The 26,666-nt window shown below is 40.9% G+C and overlaps 1 protein-coding gene across 1 annotated transcript in view; it reads right to left on the bottom strand.

The window, feature by feature from the left end:
- The window catches only part of polr2m (RNA polymerase II subunit M), a 124,789-nt gene that overhangs the window by 80,262 nt on the left and 17,861 nt on the right, over positions 1-26,666 (bottom strand). Inside the window, exons 3-6 of the mRNA XM_051920775.1 lie at positions 15,932-16,018; positions 12,158-12,316; positions 11,149-11,241; positions 4,686-4,799 (exon numbers count right to left, since the gene is read on the bottom strand). Of these exons, the coding sequence (XP_051776735.1) occupies positions 4,686-4,799; positions 11,149-11,241; positions 12,158-12,316; positions 15,932-16,018 (453 nt within the window). The remainder of the gene's footprint in view (positions 1-4,685; positions 4,800-11,148; positions 11,242-12,157; positions 12,317-15,931; positions 16,019-26,666) is intronic.

Here is a 26,666-nt window from a genome sequence, read left to right as displayed (position 1 = left end):
CTGACTTTGCAAGTCTGTCTGCAAACATGCAAGAGCAAGGAAGCCATTAATGGCGATGTTTTCCAAACTTCCTGAAACAATTGCTGTAAAGGTTTTTTGTCCTATATGACGTTTCGTAGACATTTTTTTTACAAATGTAGACCAGTAAATTGAATATTGTCAGATATATCATACTCTGTTTTAATGTGTAATCTGTAAATTTTTACATAAATCATAAAACATTATTAAGTTTACTTGGACTTACTGGCGGCCGTTATTAAAGTAAAAAGTCTGTAGTGCGGCCGTTATTAAAGTAAAAAGTCTGTAGTGCGGCCGTCAATAGCGGAAAGGTTGCGCATGCCTGCATTAGGCAGTACAGACTCCCAGTATTCAATCATGAAACATTTGACAATCAGACTACAGCCCTATAGAAAACACATACGGTAAGAAGGTTGCAGTGTGCCACAGCTGCCGGCGTCCACCATAGTATGCCCGCTGTTTGTAGCCTCAGGTGCTTCCTTCACAAACACTTGCATGTTTCAGATTATGAGGTAATGGCGGATTAGGCAGCACAGCACAATAACATCTGTTTTCAGCCGTCTGCTGTGTGAAAAATCTTATTAACATTCTTTCAGACATTAAACAAGAATGATCCGGAATGACAAGGGAAACGAGAGCCGTTAAAATAACAGCAGTCTCTAAGCTGTCCTTACTGCAATGGATATCTTTGAGGATCTTGGCTAAACCCGTTATACCACTCTGGGGTCTAAAATAGTGTTTGCAAAAATAAGAAGTACGTACTTTAACGGTGCCCCTGGGGCAAATAACTTTGCATTCTGAGGAGTGAAGATGATTGGCTGGTATGAACAAACGGAACATCACACTCCGCTCATCTCCGCCCCTGAGCTGGAGTACAAATGGTAGCCTAGAAGATGTGAGCGTCACATACGCCTCGCGTGTCTCAGGCTACATGTGTAGTACTTTGGAAGATGACATTCTTTCATTCATTTGTTTTCCAAACTGTCATGGTGTCGTTGAAACTCCTGCCTTTGTTGTTACAACCCTCTTTCCCTTACCAATTTTGTTAATTGTTTTCAGTTTTATTTTAAAGTCAAATAGGTCTGTGGTCCATAGTGTAAAGATTCCTCCAAACTTATGATTGCAAGCGGCAGGATCATTGTTTAAAAAAGAGAACACAAATTAATATGGAACAGCATGAAGATGTAATCTAGAGACAAGTCAGGATTCGAGATGCCAAGAAAAGACTGAAGAACCAATCACCAAAGTCAAAACAAGCATAACAAAAGTTTACAAAAAAATACAAAGCAAAATGAGTCAAAACTGTCTAATATCCTTTCCTTAACTAAATCACTGCTAAAGTACTGCAGGTCAGGTAAGTTTGGGGAGCGTGCACTGGTACAGCACGAAAGAAAACACCTTGGGATCCCGGTTGGCAAACCCCCCCTACCGGCAGACATGTGTTCCAGTCCCACCCTCCAGAAATGACCATCTGTCTGCCGCAGCCAGGGTGTCCCCTTGGCCCGATCCATCTGCTCGGGTGCTCAATAATGAGGGACCTGCGAGGCGGATCACCCTCGGGGCATAAGGTACTATGTGCTTATGAAAAATAACAACAAAATGGCACCATTATTACACCAAAATCATTATGTTATTTTAAACAATATACTGAAAAATTACACAAACTTGCTCAAAGAGAACCAAAGGAAAATAAAAGGACCTGATGCCACTGCCGTTCACTGTGATATTGCCTTCTTAAGTGCCTGTTTTTATACAGTACTTAGTTCATTAAAGATTTCCTGGTTTTGCCTTTTGTTTTTGGTTACATGGTTATGATTAATTGATGCTCCTTTTGGTCTGGTGATTGTTCTTATATAAGATTATTGAAATAATCAGCTATGGTTTATTTCTCTATGGAAATGACTTCCATTCTGACTAAAGGACTTCATTTTTGAAATGCGTTTTTTAGGCTGTGCTAATTATGAGATTCAACCCAGCAGTGGACAGGCTTCCTGTATTGTCATGGTGTCCCACCACTTTGCACACTAATTCGCACGTGGTAACTACCCATGATATTTGGATTACAGGGACCCTCAGAAACAGGTTCCAAAGGAGAACAGGCTGCAAGCAATGCAAAGCAAAGTGCTTCCTGGTGATGTCTGCTGAGCTTTCCATCGCACTCAGAGCCTCCAACATATTGTGCAGCACTGCCACCCCTCTCCTCCTCTCCACAGAGCTAATCCTGCTGACTACGCCAAGTGTACTGTGGTGAAATCAAACCAGGATACATGCCAGGTCACACAATTTACACTGTGGTAACTGCCAGTTGTCAGTTGCATTATCTGCTGAGTCCGGATTACAAGCGGCATCAGAGGCAGCTTCCCTAAAGTGTTAGCTGAAGGAGGACTCCATTAATTGTTTGTGCAGGGTCAGACTATGAGCAGTGCAAAGTGCAGCACTTCTTGGTAATGTCAGCTGAGATCATCTTCTCACTCAGCCTACACCACACTCCCTGTCCAGGAATATTTCCTGCCTTGCGTCTGATGTAGTCAGGAAAGTCTCCCACCTCCTGTGAAACTTCCTTCAATTTAAGAATGACTGTCGTCTTTATAGGCAATTTTAACCATTTAAAAAGATGAACATGTATTTGACCATTGCTTCAAAGACGAAGGTGTCCTAAGCTTTAGGTGGGGAAAATAACTGTGCACTCATGGGCTAATGAAGAAAACAATAAAGCTAGAACCAGTTCTGTAAAATATCTTGTGGCCAATCAATTTGTGAATACAGCAGAATGTGGTGGTACGGTGCTAGCAACTGAGGGGTAATCAGTAAGGGTGGGCATCATAATAAACAATTAATGCAACAAAGTTATGTTTTGGCCAGGATTTGCTTCCTGTTTTATGTTTGTTTTTCTCTTTTTGATTATCTCTGTTGTTTTGGAATTATTGTATTTATGTCATTTTTTCTAATATAGTTATGTTTATTGTTTAATATTTATATATTTTGTATTTATGCTCTTTACTTAATGTTTCTTATTTCTTCGGTTTCTGTAGGTAGAACCATAAGAGATGGGACCACCATGACATCACTACTTAGCTACCATCCCCCCAGCCTTTATATTTCAGGGAGTGGCATAGACCCCTCAGAGATTTATTACAGCCTCTTCAGCATGTGAAAGGTGCTATACAAATAAAATTCATTATTATTATTATTATTATTAAGAGTTGCTGAGTGGGGTTCATTATTGCAGGTATTGTTTAGCTTGTTCTTGTTTATTGTATTCTTGCCTCTGAATTGAAGGTTTGGACTTGTTTGTCTTGGGGGTTAACACACCCTTGGACACCAAATACTTTTTAGCTGTACTTTTTAAGTAAACGTCACAATTCACAAATAAAATGTGAAATTTTAATGGAACGCATATTTTTTTTCATGCAAACAGCATCACAATTACTGCAACACTGATCATTTTACACACTGGCAATGTGAACTACTACTGCAATAATCTATTATTATATGTTCAAGGTGCAACTGACGCCATTGATGAAATTCAGTAAATCACCGAGCCAACTGCGTTTGAACAGGTAAACGCTGATAACTGCAGGCTCGTCTAGTGTAGCGGCTGAATCCCAGAGACAGTGGGGCTGCAGTTCTGCCACGGCCAGCAGTGGTTGTGAGCTGGCTGCTCAACGAATATACGGCACTGACTGATCAGCTCTGGCGTGCTGGCAATTTGTTCTGTGAAGCAAATATAGCGGTTGTGGGGTTCAATGAATGTACGTTGCCGAATACACTCGCTCCCTGCGTGCTGGCAAATTGCACTGAGACACGACTATAGCTGGTTGCAGCATTCGATGAATATACATCGCTGAATACACTTGGCTCTGGCGTGCTGGCAAATTGCACTGAGAAACAACTTTAGCCGGTTGTGGAATTCAATGAATGTACATCACCGAATGTATGTCCCCGCATATACTCAGCTCCGGCGTGCTGGCAAATTGCACTGGAAACTGACTTTATCCGGTTGCTGTGCTCAACGAATGTACTTTTCCTAATATACTCAGCTCCGGCATGCTGGCAAATTGCATTGGGAACCGACTCTAGCCGGTTCTGGTGGTTTAAAGGTTTCCTATTTTGAAAACTAATTCCTGATTTATGAAGATACTTCATTTGCCTTTGTCTTCTCAAGCCATAAGTTTACAGTAATCCTCCTCCTGAGGTGTATTTTTATGTATTGTGAGCACTTGAAGTACTTGTGAACTTTTAAAAGCCCCAGCTCCATTTTGGGATGTCTAGGCCTATAAGCCAGCCTTTTGAGTTTGAGAACAGCCTGCCTGTGGTGAGGCCTGTTTCTAGGCAGACCAGTGATGTACCTACTTGGGTTTAGGTTCATGTTTGAGGTCTACACCCCTTTTAGCCATTTTGTGGTACTACACCACAACAGACAGGAGGTAGTCTGAAGGTCTTAATGATGTTAGCAAACAAGCTTTATTTTACAAGAAGAGCTCTCAAGCAAAGATAGATAGCAAAGATAGCTGGATTATCTACCATTATGTGTATGTAAATTGTAGGAGATTTTGCATACTGAATGTTAAGGTCAAAAGTAAAATCTTTAGAAGCATACAAAGGACTGGCATAATTTATGAAGAACTGAACTGTGAGGATTCTGGTCAGGTTTTAATGTCACTCACCTGCAAGTCCAGTGTCACCGTGGACAGAGCGCTGTTCATCTGGCTGTAGCTGTCAAGGGCTGCCGATTTCACTTTTGCTTCATGTTGCCAGACCTGTTGCTGTGTATTGGCGACCTGTGTAGGGTGAAGGCAGAATGAGAAGCTCCATCTGATGCAGTTCAGTCTGAGGGAATGGGCATAAGTGACCTCTGGATTTATGATTTATTGACAAGGCTGGTATATTGCTTATAATTGTTAGGGGTAAAAAAAAAAACTTTTCAGCTCACTTCTGTCCAGCCCCCGATATCAAAGGCAACCAGAGCAAATGACATTGCATTGAGGGGAGCCAACTTTAAACTAATGAGATGCCATTTTCCATGAGATACATGTTCCCTTTAGAAAAAAATAGAACTTTAGGTAACTTCAGAACTTGAAATGGTGTCTTTTGGAAAAATTAGGTGAATAGGATTGACCAGCTTTGTTGGGCTAAATGACCTGTTCTTGTCAAGCCTGTTCTAATGTTCTAAAAAAAAAAGAGAGACCAGTGTGTGAGAAGATTGGCGTCTTAATGTGCCACACCAAGCTCCATCCACTTTATACAGGTGACAGTGACACTGAGCTCCTCCCTGTAGGCCTCAAGTCATAACATAACATCAAAAGCATCAACCTGCTTAAACAAGTTCATACGGTTGCAAGGCAGGAACCAGCTCTGGACCGGGTCCATTCATGCATGTGGGGACAATTTGGAATTGTCAATTCAATTCACCTGCATATCTTTGAGGATATAAAAGTAAAAGCAGAGCGCCTAGAAGAACACTCACTCCGACACCAGGAACACATGAAGACTTCACACAGACAAGAGCTGAGCGTGCGATTTCAGCCCAAGATGCCGGATCCATGGGGCAGCAGCACCAGCCACCTAAGCACTCGAGGCTTCAAGGCCTTTTTCACAATTCAGTGTGTAGCTTCAACTTATAATGATGAATCCTGTGTATATTCTCTCTCCTGCATTTATCACCGTTCACGACTTTTGCACGTCTCTCAGGTAAAAATTACATTCTACAATTATCTTGATGGCATACATGGGAGAAATTCTAATTATGATTCTTATAAATAAAGGTGAAAGTAAATTGGGAAAAATAATTAGGCACTGTATAACAGAAAAAATGACTTATAAATGAAGTGATTCATTCAGTGTTTTATTTGTTATAAGTGTTTTAATAAAGCTCTACATAAAAGAAAGCTTGATGACCTAACAATTGCTTCAAAACACACTTTTAAGATAGTACTATATAAAACAAAGATAGGGCAAATAATTTAATTGTAAAGCCCCTTTGAATGGTAACATAACGTTGTCAAACATGCTTAATCCAATTCAAGGGCTCAGGACCCAGAGCCTATCCTGGGGGTTTAGGTGTGAGTCAGGAAACACGTCAGGTTTCATAACCTAACATGAGCACCACTGGGATATGAGAGGGAAACCTGAAGAAAAAGCCATGTCAACACAAGGAGAACGTGCAGAACTGGATGTAGGATTTGCACTGAGGATGCTGGAGCCATGAAGCAGCAGTGCTAGCCACAAATCTATATATATGTATATATATATATATATATATATATATATATATATATATATATATATATATATATATATATATAAACGTCTACGCATGGAAGTGTGTCTGTCTGTCCAGCCCGGAAGTGCGAGACTACAGCATGAAGCACAAAGAAAGCGACTCTGTCGCCAAAGTGAAACCGGCGCCACTTATACACAAGCAAGACAAGCACATTGTCAAAACAAAACCTCCAAAGAGTGAAGAACTTGCTTAGCCACTGATACACAATGGAGGAGAGCACATGAGCAAAATGAAACCGACGAGGAGCCGTTAATACACAACTAATGCGACTGATTGATTGAAGTGCCAGAATCCATGGTTTCTAGGAACATCCAGGCTTTTTACAGCATGGGCTTATACAGCTAGTATATATATAAAATGCTAAGGTCTTTCCGCCTGTCAAGAGAATCCTTGCAAACTACTGGGGCTTGAACCTTGATCTTGGTCTTGGTGGAAAACTTATGACGTTCTGGAAATTCAAACAATATTAGGTAGCGGCAACTTCACCAAACTGACCAGCGCTTATGCGTTTATTACAGCAAAGTGACATTGCAGAAACAAAAAAGAAGAGCAGCAACATCTGCTGAGCATCAAATAAATCGCAGAGGTGACAAAGAACACCATTATAGAAAGAAAAAGGACAAGAAGTGGGGCCCATTCTGGCATAGCATTAAGTGTAGGATATAGAAAGCAAGAACGACAAAGATGGAAAAATGCATGCAATGGTCAAATACATGTTCAGAATTCATAATCAAGTGAGAGCTTTTATGTGTGTAAAGTTTAATGTTGTTCATATCTAGCCTTTTGTTGTGTCACACAACCCATTTCCTAGAATAGAAGGTTCTTTACCTTCTTAAAAAAATCTGCTTATAAAAACAAAATCCTATTTTTGAATGTACTGTTTTACTTTTGAAAATGGAAATGACCAAATTAAGTTCCCTGCTGAATTCACTAACTCTTTGACACCTTCAGGACTGCCACCTCACAAGCTTACTGTTACAAAAGATCCAACCATCAATGTTCTTAGAAACCTTAACGGCAATAAAGGAATAGTCCCTGGCACCAGAAGTGGGATAAGGCCTCTCCTTCAAAACGTAATTGAAGTTGAGGTCATCACAGGATCTTTTATTGGCGAAAAGATTTTTTTTCATCTTGCATGGATCTACTGAGAACCAAACAAGGCTTTTTAAAATGAAAAGAAGGCAATTACTCATTTGCCCAGCCTTTGAAATTATCATAAATAAAGCTCAAGGACAAACATCCAGCAAAGTCATACTTTTTTAAGATTTGCCAGCTTTCTTCATGGACCACTCTATGTAATGTCTTCAGTGGTTTATAAATATAATGACATTAAAGTAATGATAAAAGACACTCCTCTTCAATAAAGGTCACCGCGCATTTTTACACAAGTAGTGTGTAAAAATGTCTATGTTATGTTTTCTCTGGCCTGCATATTTTTAGATTTGCTTATTTATTTATTTATTTTCCACATCATTTTTATGTGATCTAAAGTTCATATTTGTATTTTACATTTTTGTTTTTAAATTAAGTACTTCTTCCATTTTTAACTTCCATGGTGCCCACAAGCCCATTTTCAGCTTGTTCTATATGAGCCACTACCAATAATAAAGCACATTAAAACTTCTAGAGAAACTAAAAGAAGTAAAATACTCGTATGATTTTATTTACCTTTTATTTTAAGATCATAGGTCCTGTCATGCATGCATGTCAGAGGACCTCCACAAAGGCTCTGTCGGGGTATGTAATAACTCTCCGGGATGAGATGGGGTGCTATCGCTAAAACGGTCATCTCCTTCTTTCTCCACAGTGCGGAGAAGCAACCCAGTTAGGGCAACTAACCCCGCCCCATCTGGTTCAGCCTCCACAAAAACCGTAACCTTCCGGAAGGAGGTGTCATTATTAGCACGAGCAACCTGCCAGACGGAGCTCCACTACCACAGTGACCTTGGCTAATCAGCCCAATCAGCTTTAAATCTAAGTTGATGATCCCACATAATGCGAAGAATATACAGCATAGAGCATTGCCTGTTGTTTTTTTAATTTTGCGTCTTTGGACAATTACTGAGATGGCACAGGTGGTGAACCAGCTGAAGGGGGGAAAGGCTGCAGGAATCTGTGGTATCCGGGGTGAACTTCTCCAGGCTGGTGGTAAGGCTGTCCTACTGGCATTGCAAGCAATCTTTGCTTCCATTTGAGAGACGGGCATCATCCCAACTGACTAGAAAACGGGACTTATCGTCCCTATCTGGAAAGGGAAGGGTGATCGCCTGGATTGCAACAACTACAGGGGGATAACACTGCTCTCGGTGCCGGGTAAGGTCCTTGCTAGGGTCATCCTCAATAGGATCCATGATCACTTGCTCACCTACCAGCGACTGGAGTAGTCTGGTTTTATGCCTAAGGAGTCTACCATCGACCGCATCCTGTCACTGAGGGTTCTCATGGAGCGCAAACGCGAATATTGAGTTTCTTTGCAGCCTTTGTCGATTTTCACAAAGCGTTTGACTCAGTTGATTGAGCTGCCCTGTGGGACATCCTGAGGGTTTGCGGTATCCCCTCGAGGTTGCTGGATATCATGGCAGGCCTGTACACTGGTACTGTGAGTGCTGTACAAAGTGGAGGCAGAACCTCTGCATTTTTCCCAGTTGATTCTGGGGTTCATCTGGCATCTGTTGGTGAAGAAAGATTCACGGATCTTGACTTTGCTGACAATGTTGTGATCTTCACAGCATCAATGGAGGCTCTGATCGGGGTGCTCGAGAGACTGAGTGAGGAGTTGGAGTGTCTGGGCTTGCGAGTGTCCTGGATAAAAACCACCATCAGGCCTTTAATGACCTCTTGGGCACGGCCATCAGCAGTGTGTCTGTCTGCGGAGAGAGTGTTGACATTGTTGAGAGGTTTACGTACCTTGGCAGTGACATTCATGTTTCTGGTGACTCCTCCTATGAAGTCAGTAGATGGATTGGGAGAGCATGGGGGGTCATGAGGTCGCTGGACAGGGGTGTGTGGCGCTCCTGATATCTATGCAAAAGGACGAAGGTTCAAGTCTTTAGAGTTCTGGTGCTTCCTGTCTTGCTATATGGTTGCGAGACATGGATGTTATCCAGTAACCTGAGATGAAGACTGGACTTCTTCAGTACTGTGTCTCTTCAGAAGAATCCTTGGGTACCGTTGGTTTGACTTTGTGTTGCTCATGGAGTTCCGAATCAGGCACATTACCTGCATTGTGAGGGTGCGTCAGTTACGGCACTACGGCCATGTGGCGCGTTTCCCCAAGGGTGATCAGCTCGTAAGATCCTCATTGTTGGGGACCCGAGTGGCTGGACCAGGCCAAGGGGTCGCCCACATAACACCTGGCTGCGGCAGATAGAGGGTCATTTCCGGAGGGTGGGACTGGACGGCGTGTCTGCCTGGGGGGTTGCAAACCGGGAACCCAAGTTGTTTCGTTGTGTAGTGGGAGCAGCAACATACTATACCAGTGCATGCTCCCCAACTTGACTTGACTTTGGACAATAAACAGGACTACCTGCTTGGTGCCCCACATTCTTTTACTGCATGGAGTTGTCATTCCTGCACCAGGCCACTGTCTGCATGTTTCACTAGTATACATATATGTATACACACAGAGCATGCAGTATTTCCTAAATATGGAAAGGAAACAACAGTACCAGGTGAAGTATCTATGCAGACACTGGGAGAACATTCAAATTGTGCACAGACCATCATTGCTCTTCCTGTTAGAAATCTCTTATGTGTGTGTTCTGATTGTTAATAATGCTTGTTATTTGTTGTCTCTTGGCTTACCTTCCTTGCCTCTGTCTATCAATGCCCTATGGTTTGTATTTCCTGCTGAAAATAAATTTCCCTCTGGGATGATAAAAGCCTACCTAACCTAACCTAACCTAAAAACAGCATGGAACATTTGTATATTGTAGCTATAATAATTCTTTTATTTTTTTCAGATGCATGCACCTAAATTCCTAGATAACAGAAGAGAGCAAAATGGAAAATGTTGCAGACAGCACTGAACATGGGTTATGGATACAGGACTAAGGAGTACACCAGGTGCACTAACGTGTGTTTTCTATTAAATATGATGGAGTCATGTAGTTTGCATCTTTCAGCAGAGAGTGGCAATGTGGTGTAAGTAAGAATTTTCACCGTACTCTTTGCTCTTGGAAATGCTACCAGTACTATTACAGGGTGTAGGATTTGAACCAAAGACCACTACAGTGCTAAGCGCTGTGCCGTCACGCTGCCCACTTCCAGATATAAAATAAAGTGACTGGTCGATTGAAAGCTCTGTGAAGCACTTCATGGCGGTGGACTGATTTGCTATGTAAATTGTTTAGCATGAAAGGTGCTATATCAAAGATCAGTACATTGCTTGAACAATTGATCTGTAAATCACTTTGGGACGGCATTCACCGTGAAAGTTGCTACAGACTATAAAGATCGACAGGCAGATTGACATGAGACAGAGCTCACAGTGAAGGATGATATATAAATAAAGAATCCATTCCTCATTTGTATTAATTTCCCATAATCCACTTATGGTCAACAAACCTTGTGTTTCTTAGACCTCCTACTGACAGCATTTGCTCCATTCATGTCAGAATGAAGTCTAAGAAATACACACAGAACTGATCCACACAAATAATGTGAGGAAACGCTGACCTCTCGGCTTAATAAGCAGACTGCACATGTGACACTGAAGACCCCTCTGCGTGTTGGTTTAATTGTACTCCCACTAGACTTTACACTCCAACTTTAATCCTCAAAGCCTGATGATATGATCGGCACTGAGAAGCCCGTTTCAGAAGCTCTACAAAAACACGTCCACTTACTCGAATTTCGTTAGACAGCTGTTGTAATTTCTCCTGCATCCCTCCAAATTCTCCATAAATCCTTTCGCTGACTTTTTCCAAAGAGTTCCTGACCTTCGGGAAAGACAAGAACAGAGAGAGCTCCTTAAGAAAATACAGACTTTGCCTCAGCAAGAGTACAGATTCCAAAAGTCATGGTCAGAACTCACTGGACACAGACCTTGTTCTTTTATTTACTGGGCCATAGTGACATTTTTTCCCGCCCTTTCATGCCTACTGCTGTTTTGTCTCCTGGTATTTTATCATAGGGACTTACTGTACACCTCAGTGGCTGGCCTGGAGCTGTAGCAGAGGATTCTGGGTATTTATAAGAGAACTGAAGCCCAGCAGGGCACTGTCATAGATTATGCTAAGTTTGTAGGCAAAATTTTATGTGGTTCCCCATGAAATATGGGGGACCACTAGAGGACACACTCCTGATAACGGTGTTACAGGGATAAATTGTCAGCATGTTAGTACAATATGTGGTCAGTTATATTTTCTTTTTCATTTTGGTAAAGTCAAAGAACTCTGAACTTTGCTGTGAATGTAAAGGCAGCAGGGATGAAGTGGACCCAAAGTGCTCCCTTAAACCATACCCTCTGGAGCTGTCTATGGTTATCAAAAGGTATAATCTGCCGGGTCACGCTAAGCTCTAAATCAGGAGCAAGTGGATGGAGGGTTGGCCTACAGTATAGGAGGAAAGGAACAGGGGAGTGCAGATAAAAGGACATTGTGAGGTTGCCCATTAGGACTTTCCCTCAAGCTACCAGGCTTTTTGAAGCTTACTTTAGTGTTTTGAGTATCTACACACTCTAATGAATGGAAACCACTGGCACATATAAAGCTGGCATTGCTTTCTTCTGGGTTTGACCAAAATTCAGGACTATCCCAACAGATGTACAATATGGTAATGGAAAGGCATCCTGGCACAGAAAGAGCCAAACTGGATTCAAGATTAAAAATTGAAAAAGGTGGGATGCCCCCATACCTCCTTAATATACTCCATGTCTTCCTTCACCTGGTTCACAGACCACTGGTACACAAGCACTTCGCTCTGATTCTCCGTGTCTGGCCGGCGTACCACCCCATAGACCACACTTCGTTTTGGCTTCTCGGCTGGCACTCTGGACACCGCTGTGGATAGATGCTGAAAGAGGAGCACAAGATAAGAACAGAGGAGATTAGCGTCATCTTGGAGGTGATATTAAGGTGAGCCCAGCTGAGGTTACCCACTAAGTGGCTGTCATGTTTGAGTAATTTGGCGCTGGGTTGCAGTCACTGTTAACAGGTCAAGGATCAGCATGGAAGTCATCTGAAAAGCTAGACATTGAGAGAGTGGCATGGCAGCAGCAGTTTCCCCTTAAATTGCCAAGGGCACCCAGGGCACTTCTGTCTCCATCCTACTTCTATTTTTGTTTTTTATCCTTTCCAAGGTTGCAGACTCAGAAATTGGATGGACAGACGGATGATCTGATATCAGCACAATGCAGCAATGCAAGTGTGAGGCAAGACATGGGGGCAGTTCATCATATTCATTATTCATAGGCATGAAATATAAATAGAATATGCAATTAGATATGTAAGAACAATCTCATTTATATTTGATCAGGTGTATGGATCACTTATTTTTAATATTTTCTTACCTGGCCTGACCTAGATTCATTGGAAACCAAAATAGATGGAAAAGAAAGCAAATGTATTGCTATACAGTGACTTTCCCTAAACTGCGGTGGGTTGGCACCCTGCCCGGGATTGGTTCCTGCCTTGTGCCCTGTGTTGGCTGGGATTGGCTCCAGCAGACCCCGTGATCCTGTGTTCGGATTCAGCGGGTTAGAAAATGGATGGATGGATGGACTTTCCCTAAAGAGCACAAGATATTTACAGGATATCATAAAACATTAAATACATAACATTCTCAAACTTGCATAATTCAATTCAGGGTTGCCCAGATGAGGACAGGGTGCCAGTGGAACTCACTGATGCACACTCCCACATGGGCCACTAAGAATCATCAGCTGTCTGTACCAGCACATCTTTGGAGATGTGGGAGGAAAATCCCATACGGACACAGGGAGAACTTGGGGTACTGGCTGGGATTTGCTGGATATGGGAAGCAGCAGTGCTAACCATCCCACCTAAATCTGTGACACATACTGATACATGTGGGTGTTACTAACATTTTGTGCCTAACAACATAACTGCTGTGCCTTAGTGATTCCTGTCAAATAAAGAGCGATGGTCATGTGACTGGCAGAGTGCAAACAGCGCCCTCTGTAGATGCGAGCCTTCTACGTTTTTATAGTTGCACCACATCCATAGCTGCAGCACATTTACTTTACCCTCCCAACTCTTTGACAGAAGGCAGATTTGACAGCTTTTTTTACCAGCTCCTCCTCCTCTTCTTTATCTTTGCTTGTTCTTTTCTTTCCTTTCTTTTCTGTACTTCTGTGAAGTGATTTTTTTTTTTTATTTTCCATTTTAAGCTTTTACACTTGGTAATGATCTTTTTATACTGTAAGCCTGGATATACGTCTCAGCCCTGTCATGAAGTGGTGGCTCTGAGGTTAGGGATCTGCACTGGCAATTGGAAGATTGCTGGTTTGAATCCCGTAAACACCAGAAGTGACTCATTTCCGGTGGGCCCTTGAACAAGGCCCTTAACCTGCAATTGCTTCGTCCTGGGTGTGACGTTAACTTGCATCCAGGTCAGCAGCAGGTCCTCCAACCTACAGGGAAAAATTAGGGGTTGGTGGCAGGATTGGCACTCCAGCCACTGTAAAAAAAATCTCATACTGTTCCAGTGTGGTGTTGAGGTCTCACCCAGGTGGTATGTCGTGTGGTGGGTGCCACAACACACTATGAGTGCATGCTCCCAACCAGTCACATATCTTAAAATGATTGAGGGATGTGAGAGAATAATTTGAAGGTAACAATAGTTACGTATTCTGGGTTGGAGTGCACATTGAAATATGTAAGCATTTGTTTTACAAATGTCATGAAGAGAACTACTGAAATGCTTAAGTAAATAAAAGACAAGAATGTACCAGGAGAATGGTTGGTGTAATACACAAAATGTATTAGGAGATGATTAAAAGAGCAGCAGATGTCCTATAAACAAGAAGACTGAAAACAAGAGTGTAGAAGAATAGACTTTCATTTATATGTCATTTGGATGTAAGTCAACGAACCAATCAGAGTAAATGTATGAATTAATCAGCACTGTTATGTAAATTCAGTTGTTTACAAAACAGACCTCTGCCCTTATTGTTTTGACTGTTCAGACAGACTAATACACTGCTGTGATGAATGTTCCCTCTTCAGCAGTAATTAAAGACCCTATGGACCAGCTTCCTCCTGCCTGGTTCCTGACTCAATAAGGTTTTAGTGAAGACAAGATTTCTTTCTTTAATGTATATTTCCAAGCGAATTATTACTACAGGGATTATGGGGAGGGGGGAGTTTCGCCTGTCCAGACACAGCCTGCTGTAAGATTTGGTTGCTTAGATAAAAAGTTGATTTTAGTAGCATTTCGAGATAGTTCAACATGAAAGGTTCTTCATAAAATAATGATTACTTTATTAAGTTGTGAAGCACTTTAAGATTGTGAGAGAATGGTGGGAGAACTGGGAGTCCCAAAAGCAGATAAGTCCCATAAATAATTCCAAAATTGCCCATTGGGGATTACTGTTAAAACCTCGACTAGAAACAAAAAGTGCCTTAAAGAATCATAGTAAAATAAAAGATTTATTTTTAACAAAAAATGTTCAGTGCCCAAGAAGCTCTGGGGAGCACACATGAAACTACCTAAAGGCAAATGCAGTCCCAATACAAAATCCAAAACAAAGTTAAAAACAGAGCACAGGTTCAAAAATCCAGTAATCCCAAAAGTTATAAAGCACAGCAAAACACAAGTAAACACTCGACTCTGTTCAAAATGAAGGGGAGACCCTCTGGATTTATAGGACGGAGGGACATTCCTGGCAGTGATTGGCAGGTGGCCCCGCCTCTTGGGGGACCACCCATAAAACACATGAGACATAATCAAGGCATTTAATAGTCACAGACAAAAACAAAGAACAATGCATATATTAAACAAAAGAAACAGTAACATAAATAAAAGGCATAAAAATTAACAAAACAGACAAGAAACACTGACTCTGAACCCAGCCCTACTAGATAGATAGATAGATAGATAGATAGATAGATAGATAGATAGATAGATAGATAGATAGATAGATAGATAGATAGATAGATAGATAGATAGATAGATAGATAGATAGATAGATAGATAGATAGATAGATAGATAGATAGATACTTTATTAATCCCAAGGGGAAATTCACAATATTCACTATAGCCCAACCCTATAGTAGTCAGCCCTACTGCCTCACAAATCCAAAGTCCAGGGTTAAATCTCTCACTTGACAGCTTTGGTTGGATGTCCACCACACCCTCATGTCTGCAGGGGTTTTCCTCCTGGTACTCCTAAATTAAACGTGTATGTGTTAGGCTAACTGATGACTCTAAATTGGCCACATATGAGTAAAGTGAGTGGGTGTGTGTGTGAGTGGACCCTTAGATGAACTGGCCAGCGCACGGTACTGCTAGTGATAGTCAAAGAGCCCTCGTAATCCTGAATTGGCTTATCAGAACATTTGAACAACAAGCCCAACAAGCTTGTCCATTCTATTCACCCAAATAGCACAGAGTCGAGTTGTGAATGTCCCTAAAGTCCTGTTCTCTGTTATCAGTAATTACAGTACCAGTATGGGTGACTCCATGATGGCAGCATTCTCGATGTACGTGTGGCCATTCTTCCTTCGCCTAGCAGAGCCAGCTGTCATCTCATCCTGTAATGAAAAGATACAAAAAGGTGTTGGGAATTATTTTAAAGCTTTGCCTCTTTGCCGTTTTTACGTTTTTTCAAGAAGCCCTGTGTTCTGTTTATTTTTCTGGTTTCTTTGTGGTGGCTGCCTGCGCCACCACCATCTACTCAAAGCACCGTGATGTTCCAACATTGATGGATTAAAAGCCAGAAGTCTGCATGACCATCATCATCAAGTCCTTCCGTGAGAACCCTAAATACAAAGAGGACTATTTCATTTATGTTAGGTAGAATGCCCAGAGGGGACTGGGTGGTCTCGTGGCCTGGAACCCCTGCAGATTTTTTTTTTTTTCTCCAGCCGTCTGGAGTTTTGTTTTTTTTTTTTCTGTCCCCCCTGGGCATCGGACCTTACTCTTATTCTATGTTAATTAATGCAGTCTTATTTTAATTTCTTACTTTGTCCTTTATTTTTCTTTTCTTCATTATGTAAAGCACTTTGAGCTACATTTTTTGTATGAAAATGCACTATAGAAATAAATGTTGTTGTTGGTGTACCAAGAAGTCAACAGCTGGTCCAGAGTATTGATGCTGCTTTACCTTTTCAGCCCTTAGGCTTTGTAGCCTGCTGGACAACTAAGATCTGCCAAGGACAACCTTCTCGACATTCTAAAGATTCATAATGCAGCTTTAGGCTGTTGAGCTTTGTGGAACACTCACCCCAGGGTTTGTCTGTGAAGATCCACCAGTTGTCCATTCAAATAACATTTAGAAACCTCACCTTTTCCCTCTTCAGAGTTTAATTGGCTATATTCTCTAATTTGATGTCTCTGTTCCCAAACCTGACAATTGCCAGTCCTGTCTACATATGCTTTGTAAACTGAGAAAAGGTTTCTGACCGTGTATGCACAGTATTCCATATTGTCATGTGAAAGGTGCTGCAACAGTATCTGCTAGGACTTTTGGTGTGCCTCGCCCCTTTTTACGTATGTGTTGATTGGTTTCCTCTGCACCTTTACCTACTCTTCTTCATGCTTAACTTACAATTTTTCATTTTTTTCAGGTCTCTTGCCCCTTATTGTATTTTATTGTTTCCATAGGTAGAGCGTCTTGTTAAATTACTGCCCTCAGGTGCTGCAGTCATTGGAGCTGCAGTCGCCTGAGGGCTATTTAAGGCACCTACTACCATAACCACTGTGCCATTACATCTCTTTACGCAATTCTGCTTTTGAGCTCACATTTGTGCTTCCCATTTTGTTACCATTTCACACTTGGACCACACGCAGGTCAAGTTGAACACCATTTGTAATGTGGCTGAGTCAAGCGACTTTCCTAGGGACACCTAGTGAGGCAGGCAGTGATAGTGTTTTGAACCTGAAGCCCTCGTGATTTCCAGTCCAGTTCCTCCTCACATTCATGCAGAAAAGTGTTAAAACAGACTCCTGGGTAATAGATGTGAGAGCGAGACTAAGAAGAAAAAAATCATCATTCTCATCCTCACCTGCAGTTCTTCTCTTTATTTTTTACTTTTAAACATAAGGTCACTAACATTTCACAGAGCTTTTGGTATTTGTCACTTATCCAGTCATAATTTAGTATAAAGGCTTTTTTTCTTTAATTAAAGGTTCTTTTAAATAAAATGAGAAAGTCTCATTTCTATTAGAAAGGCTTAATGTCGGCAGTATATATAACTTGATATCTCTAAGATAATTATGGTATGCACACCCAATCATTTCTAAAGCTTCAATAATGGTAACGTCACAAATTGTGCTTTTTACAGACTTCACGATGTCTGCGTTTCAGAGACCTTTAGTGTGCCTTTTTTTATACATAGCATAGAATTATGGAGCCAAACGAAGGGAAAGGACACCGATGCCCAGTTAGCACCAAGAGCCCCAGGAATGTTCTTACCACTTACTTGTTCTCCCCACTTTCTCAAATTACATATGCGCTCTGTCATTACAAAAGGCACTATATAAAAAAACAGTTAATGACTGACTTTGGAGAGATGCCCACCATACCCTCATGCTTTTACGCAAATAAACTGTTTTGTTATGAAAACATTGGCTTTCAACTTTTTATGATGTACATTAAAAAAAAATAATCCAGGTTCTTACAATTTGTATAGGTGAGACTGAAAATATTTGATAAATAATTGAGGAGAAGCCATGGATTAAATAATCATAATAATAATAATGAGAACAGCAATGATGCTAATAAACCACAACACATTCTGTCATCAGCCAAGGACAAAGAAATTCAACATGTAGGCCTTATGGATGAATCGACAAGGGTTTACTTCAGTCATCTGTCCTTAAGTGTACAGACGAGAGTGCCTGCTTGAAATAACTAGTTCCAAAAGAGTAAATAAAGCACCACGGACATGATGTCAGTGTCATAATTAGCATTTGTTATAAATACATTTTTGCTTTTTCTTTTGTATGTTTATTTTTCATTTTTAAAGTCACTTTCAAGATTTATTTTATAATTTAAAGGTTGATTTTTATTACTGTTTTATGTTACTTATACAATGCCATCTTGCGTTTAGTAACATGCTCACGCTCATTCCACTTCTGATGTCACAAGATGTGATGTGATAAATTGGCAACAGTTGTGTACCACTTTATCCCTTGGCAGAAACTCCATCTTTGCAATCTTTACCAGTAATTAGTTTGGTATTCAAGTAGGCCTATTGGTAGATTTCATATTTTGGTTAAGACTTATTTCTGACTTTTTTTTTTTTTTGTCCCTTGGAATTGGTTCTGATTTGTCTTCCTGGTTTGAACTCATAAAGTTAATTTCAAATTGCATACTCGAATAAAAATCTTGTAACCCTTTATGTGGAGTTTCTACACTGTTTATGAAGGGCTGAATTGTGAGTAGAATCTCATGCTTGGCACTGATTTTAAACAAAATGCAGTTAAGCCTTTTGACTCTTTTCATCCTCAGCCAAAAATTAAAAAGATTTCCAGTGGATAAAATGAATACTGTATTGTACAACAACAGAAGTCATCAGTCAGACCTACTTCCTTCCATCCATCCATCCATCCATTTTCCAACCCACTGAATCCGAACACAGGGTCACGGAGGTCTGCTGGAGCCAATCCCAGCCAACACAGGGTGCAAGTCAGGAACCAATCCTGGGCAGGGCACCAGCCCACCACAGGACACACACACACACACACACACACACACACACACACCCACACACACGCACACCAAGCACACACAAGGGCCAATTTAGAATCGCCAGTCCACCTAACCTGCACGTCTTTGGACTGTGGGGGGAAACCCACGCAGACACAAGGAGAACATGCAAACTCCACGCAGGGAGGACCCAGGAAGTGAACCCGGGTCTCCTAACTGTGAGGCAGCAGCGCTACCACTGCACCACTGTGCCACCCGACCTACTTTAATATTGTAATAATTTTTTAATAAGAGCTGACTTTACTTTCATTATTCAGTGTAAGTTTCTTACAGTTTATAATGTACAACACTTGGTGATGGTGATGCTCAGAGTGAAAGCCACTATATAAAAATAAGCACTCAGCATACCACTGAGGTTGGCATTGTTGCTTCGTAGTTCCAGCTTTATTACACTTGATTTATGTACCTGGCGGTTGTCTGTGTAGTGTTTCCACGTTCTCCACGGTTTTTCTGCTTGTTTTCCCTCCCACAACCCAAACATGTAATCAATGATTTTAAATTAGCCCCCTGTGGGTGTGTATGTGAGTGGTCCCTGCACCCAGCCCAGGGTATTGTCCTGCTTGACATCCAGTGCTGTTAGGATAGGCATTGGCCCTCATGATCCTGAACTGGCTGATGTGGGATACAGAATGAATGAATGTAAGCTTGCTTTGTGTGAATGTTTGTGTAATCGTCAGCATGAAAGATACTATACAGAATAACATGAATTCTTGTTTTGTACAGTACTTTGGAATGCTGCTTGGTTTGAAATAAACAAAAGTTAGTTCAATAAAGCACTTTGAGATGGTGTGCATACTAAAGGTGTTATATAAATTAGCCACAGAACCTGTACCTGTTACAAATATTTGCTATCTCTTACCCTGTGTGTACCTTCAGTGCTTCTCCTCTTTATTTGTGTGTGTGTGAATGTCTCTTACAAGCACATTCCCATAAAGCCTGCTTCTCAGACTCTGTCATCATTTTCGAGGCGCCTTTCTCACCCACAATCCAGTTTTCTACTTTACTGTCTTTAAAGGCAACTCCCTCAGCATGCCTTCTATGCCTTTTCTCGTTGTCTTATACAATACAATTTATTTTTGTAGAGCCCAAAATCACACAAGATGCTCCGCAATGGACTTTAAGAGGCCCTGCCTTTTGATAGCCACCCAGCCTTGACTCTCTAAGAAGACAAGGAAGAACTCCCCAAAAAACCTTAGTAGGGAAAAAATGGAAGAAACCTTGAGAAAGGCAGTTCAAGGAGAGACCCCTTTCCAGGTAGGTTGGGTGTGTAGTGGGTGTCAAAAAGAAGGGGGTCAATACAATACAATACAAGAATAAAACACACATAATCCTCAATACAATATGATAGTAAAATAAAAATATTACAAGTACAAGTTATAATCGCATCACCAAAGCCAAACTGACCAATCACATCAAATCCAAACTGACCAATCAGAATTCATCCATTATCCAACCTGCTATATCCTAACTACAGGGTCACGGGGGTCTGCTGGAGCCAATCCCAGCCAACACAGGGCACAAGGCAGGGCGTACACACACACATACACACACACACCCACCCACCAAGCACACACTAGGGCCAATTTAGCATCGCCAATGCACCTAACTTGCATATCTTTGGACTGTGGGAGGAAACCCACGCAGACACGGACCAATCAGAATGCTCTGAGGAAGTGGACACACACACACACACACACACACACATAACCTTTTGTGTTTTATTATATGTTTCAACAGGCACATTAGAACAATCAAGATGAGAAGAGGCCATTCAACACTATAGAGATCACTAGTCCTATCCATTTAATTCTTCCAAAATAACCTTGTGTCTAATTTATGAAATTCCCTAAAGTCTTACTGTCTACCACACTGCTTGGTTACTTACTCCATGTGCCTGTGGTTCTCTGTGTAAAGAAAAACTTCCTAATGTTTATGTAAATTTTACACTTAACAAGTTTCCAGCTGTGTTCTTGATGAACTCATGTAGTACATAAAAGAAAATGTTTGCTGTGCACATTGCTTTATGGTACTGTTGGCCACATAAATCAGGGCTGTATGCAATAAAATTGAATATTAGTTTAATATAATTAATATAATAGGTAGATTTTGGGCAGATTAAGTTTAATATTTATGAGAAGGATTGACGAATTGTAGTGGAATCAACTGCCAGGCATTGTTCAGAAGCCAATTATAAGGCTAACAGAATGTCAGATTATATAGCGTCTTGATGTGTCGAGTACAAGTCACAGGAGGTTCAAGCTTTATAACACACTGGTGAGGCCTCATCTGGAGTACTGTGTGCAGTTTGGGTCTCCGGACAACAGAAAAAATATGACAAAAAGTCCAGAGGAGAATGATAAGGCCAATTCCAGGACTGCAAGGTGTGAGTTATGATTAAAATATTAAAAGAGCTGAGCCTTTATAGTTTAAACAAAACTGTTTTAACTGAAGTGTTAAAAATCATGAAAGGGAGTTAGTCCAGTGGATCGAGACGGTGACTTTAAAATGAGTTCAACAAGAACATGGGGACACAGTTGGAAACCTTAAGTGTAAATTTCACACAAGCTTTAGGAAGTTTTCTTTTGTGCAGAGACTCATAGACACATGGAATAAGTGAACAAGTAGTGTGGTAGACAGTAGAACTTTAGGGACCTTCAAAGATTGACTTGATGTTATTTTGGAGGAATTACATGGATAGGATTGGGAAGCTTTCTCAGCCTGTATGACCTGTTCTTATCAAAACTTTTTGTAATGTTCTAATAATGCATTGTAAAGAATCCTACATGAACACTCCAATATAAAATGCGCTCTGAACCCTGTATTTGCTTTGCCCAGTACATGCTGATAGCGCTTATCACAAAAGGTCTTATATAAAATGAATGCTTGTTTTGCAATGGCCCATAATAATCCTTAATATAATGGGTTCAATTTAAAAAAAGTCTGATTAACTGGCTGGTGTCGCAGAGCAATCCCATCATTAATTCTAGCAGAGGTGCAGCCACACTACACACAACAGGAGATAAAACACAAATACACAGCGCCATTCACGGCCGTCAAACAGAGGCTGTTTGTGTGCTCCATTTGCGTAACCTGCTTTTCCAGTTCCGGACTGAGAATGAATCTTTTAACCAGTGAATTTGTATTTGCACATGCCTTTTACGTTGATCACCAACCCCAGGGGGTTTTTCATGTATTGTAGGAGAGCCCAGGTAACAGAGACATGGTGCAAATTCACCCTTCTAGAATGAAGGTGAGCACTCATGAGATTTGAACCTGTTATTTTATTGCCTCTAAGTCCAGCTGCTTCTCTGCCTGTTCATTTCACTCTTGCGATAGTGGCACAAATATTTTCTCGAAAAAGTCATTACTGACAATCAAAAGCATTTTTATGCGACTTCATACTCAGGCCTGCCAGAATCCACTTCTTAATGCGAATGGAACTGACCGCTTTCACAAAAATCTTTTTTGTACACGACTCATCCCAAGACACGTGTAAACTATTTGCTCTATTGTTCAAGTTATCACTTCACAGGATAATCCACCCCGGCCTGCTTTAAATGGCTACAGGCGCGGGTCTCTTTAATTCTCCCAGAAGTGACAAGAATGGCTACAAAAGCAGAGGGATCAGGAATGAAAGCCAATCTGACGAGGTGTTCTCCCAGGGAGGCTTTTATTGCGACACGCCCTTGTTTATTATTTAAAAGTTACACTCCGTGGCCTTTATCTGCATTCACCGCTATGTTCTGGCCTATTTAACCTTGACTTGCCGCGCTGCCTCTGCCTTCATCAAGCAGGTAACTGAATCCTTTCATCTGTAACTCAAGACAATTCTCTTCTGTTTGCTTGCATTAATGGCATCTTCTTTCTTATTCATTTGTCATCTCCCAAAAACAATGCAACATTGTGTTGCTCCACTTCACACATACATAAAAAATAAAAATAAATGGAAAAAAAATAATGCATGAGCTTCAGAATGGTGGAAAATGTCACAGAGAAAAATAGTAGCAGGTTGAGCAGACCAGAGCTCTAACTGAACTCAACAATATGGCAAAGTATGACAACTTGGGGCGGCACGGTGGCGCAGTGGGTAGCGCTGCTGCCTCGCAGTTGGGAGATCTGGGGACCTGGGTTCGATTCCCGGGTCCTCCCTGCGTGGAGTTTGCATGTTCTCCCCATGTCTGCGTGGGTTTCCTCCGGGCGCTCCAGTTTCCTCCCACAGACCAAAGACATGCTGGTTAGGTGGATTGGCGAGTCTAAATTGGCCCTAGTGTGTGCTTGGTGTGTTTGTGTGTATCCTGCGGTGGGTTGGCACCCTGCCCGGGATTGGTTCCTACCTTGTGCCCTGTGTTGGCTGGGATTGGCTCCAGCAGACCCCCGTGACCCTGTGTTCGGATTCAGCGGGGGTGGAAGATGGATGGATGACAACTTGGCACGTTAAACTTGTGAAAAAGGTTTGCAAATACTTGCAGATAAGTATATATATATTGTATATAATTGTTCATACTGTATATGTTGTATTCTGCGTGGATGTGTGTTGTATGTGTGTGTCTTTGCTGCCATTGTATTTTCGTGAACTTTTCTGAGCAGACATGATAATAAACTTAAACTTCAACTTGAAACGACTGGACGTGACGTGAATGTAACGCTACAAGCACCGCGCACCACACAAGAGGAGAAGCATGCAAATGGCGGATTCAACAGAGCCAAGAGAAGAATTTTAAAAGAGCCCGACTGGAGACTCTCAACTGGCCCAACAGGATTAGTGAGGTGGGCACACGAGTGTGTGCCGTGGGCACTGGAAGTCCCTCCAGGGCTCTGGGATAACCTGTGGTATAAGGAGTAGGGTCAGAAAACGGGGATGGAATAAATGATGACACCTGCATTGCAGCTGCATAACTGAAGATAGCGGGATCCTGGAAATAAAGCTACAGATTTTTTGGCATTTATACAAAGATACTGTATATTGTATACACAGAATGTATGCAGTATATAGAGTACGAGCTGTATATACCCGGCGTTGCCCGGGGCAGAAGTAACGTAATCGGTCAAACACTTACATATATACCAAAGTAAACCTAATCGGTCAAACAGTTACATATATAAAAAAACCGAACCTAATCGGACAAACAGCTTCATATATACAGAAGCGAACCTAATCGGACAAACAGCTAATCTATATACATAAGCAAACCTAATTGGTCAAACAGTTACATAAATACAAAAGCAAACCTAATCGATCAAACAGCTTCATATATACAGAAGCGAACCTAATTGGTCAAACAGTTATGCATGTGCAGAATGATTTTACAAACATTATGCGTGTTAACAATCATTAAAAAGAAAAGATTGAGGAACTGTTCTTCTATATGTGATGAAGCCACTAATAAGACAGATTTTTTTCAGGACCCAGCTGTTTCATAACTAAACTACTGCCACCCCCAAAGTAATGCCTAATACTGGTTTTTTGGGGTGGCTGTGGAATAAAAAGGGTGTTTTTTAGTCAGTAAGAATCTGACACTACCCTTCAGTACGGGCTGAAGGGTGCCTATGTAAGGTTTTACATCCTTCCCGTATGGAAAAAAAAACATACTAAACTTTTTTTTCATCATTACAGATAATCTCAGTCAAATCGAAGTACGCATTGTCAATTTATTTTTATCTAATTTTTACTTTTTCACAAAGCCATCCCATGGCAATTTGTATGAATAAACTTTTGCTAGAGAGTTAGCAAAAGTTTATTCATGCACATATTTTAATACGGATAATCTATCTCTAATCAAGGTTCTCATTTTCATTCTAATTTAAAATAATAATAGATACTCATTTTTTTCTTCTGTTTTAGAAAAACCAATCTATGCCACCTACGTCTTCGTCAAGTCAGCTTTATCCAGCTTCATCACATATAGAAGAAGAGTTCCTCAATCTTTTCTTTTTAATGATTGTTAACACGCATAATCTTTGTAAAATTATTCTGCACATGCATAACTGTTTGACCAATTAGGTTCGCTTCTGTATATATGAAGCTGTTTCATCGATTAGGTTTGCTTTTGTATTTATGTAACTGTTTGACCAATTAGGTTTGCTTATGTATATAGATTAGCTGTTTGTCCGATTAGGTTTGCTTCTGTATATATGAAGCTGTTTGTCCGATTAGGTTCGGTTTTTTTATATATGTAACTGTTTGACCGATTACGTTTACTTTGGTATATATGTAAGTGTTTGACCGATTACGTTACTTCTGCCCCGGGCAACGCCGGGTATATACAGATCGTTTCATATAAATATAAATTATTAAACAGTAAAATCTTCTTCTGTAATTTGCTACCGTGGCAATTTGTGTGTCTGTCCAGGATTTTAAATGACCTGTAGCTCGCAAACCGTTGCACCTATACACTTGAAATGTGGTACACATATAGTACGTCACGTCTACTATCCGCTTTATGGGTGATGATTGTTTTAGTCTTTTTATCTTTATTTTATTTTATTGTACAATCAAGTCCTATCTGCGCACAGCAGGGCAGCCGTGGGCGGATGCGTATGGTGTATTCACTCGATGTTATCGTGCATTGCGCTGTCAGTGGTATTTTGATAAAAGAATTTGAACAACATATAAGAAGCGTATAAATTATTAAACAGTAAAACATTAACATTTAAGAAGTAAAGTTACATTAAGTACTACTGCTGTGCCTTCGGGTATACCTCATTTTTTGTTTGCCCATTACATGCTTAAATGTATAAATTTTTTGGTGCACCTACCCGAGAACACGCGACATATAACCGAGCGTGGGAGAAGCATGGATTTTAAACACGCGTTGAGTTGATGTGCTGGTCTCCCTCGTGAAATAACTGGTAATGTTTGACTAAAATCTACAGCGAGTAAAACGACATTAGCTCCTATTTTTTTTTTTACGATCTCTGAGATGTTGCTTTTTTTGGTTCAAGACTTCATAAGCTCTTTTATGTTGTATGGTGTACTTATCCCAAACCATCATCTTTGAATGTTGCAAGACTTTCGCCTTGTATGTAGATCGGGGTAATTACATTCATTGCATTCCTAGTCTGAATCACAATGTGATTGTATGGGTGGTTACCTGGCACTGTAGGGTTGCCACCCGTCCTTTAAAATACGGAATCGTGCCGCGTTTGAGAATGAAATTGCGCGTCCCGTTTTGAATCAATACTGGACGGGATTTATCCCGTATTTTTTTTATCATTTTTTTTTAAAGCAGCGTCTCATGCAAATCATCCCACACGCATTTTATGAAGATGCCTCCTTTCCTACTTTTGATTGGGTAATACTTGATGTCATCGTTAGTTTGATTGGTGTTTTTAACTGTCCAGTGAGTAGGGCGTGTCTTTCAACCGTAAGCAGATTTTTTGCACTGGTATCACTGACCTCGACGACGGTGACGTTATACGTCAAAAATAAATTACGATAAATGACGATTTTAGCGATACTTTATTACGAC

This window comes from Erpetoichthys calabaricus, chromosome 17 (genome assembly GCF_900747795.2).
Source record: "Erpetoichthys calabaricus chromosome 17, fErpCal1.3, whole genome shotgun sequence".
In the NCBI taxonomy this organism is placed as follows: Eukaryota; Metazoa; Chordata; class Cladistia; order Polypteriformes; family Polypteridae; genus Erpetoichthys; species Erpetoichthys calabaricus.
The sequence above is the reverse complement of the archived record's forward strand: the minus strand, read 5'-3'. Positions and strand labels throughout refer to the sequence as shown.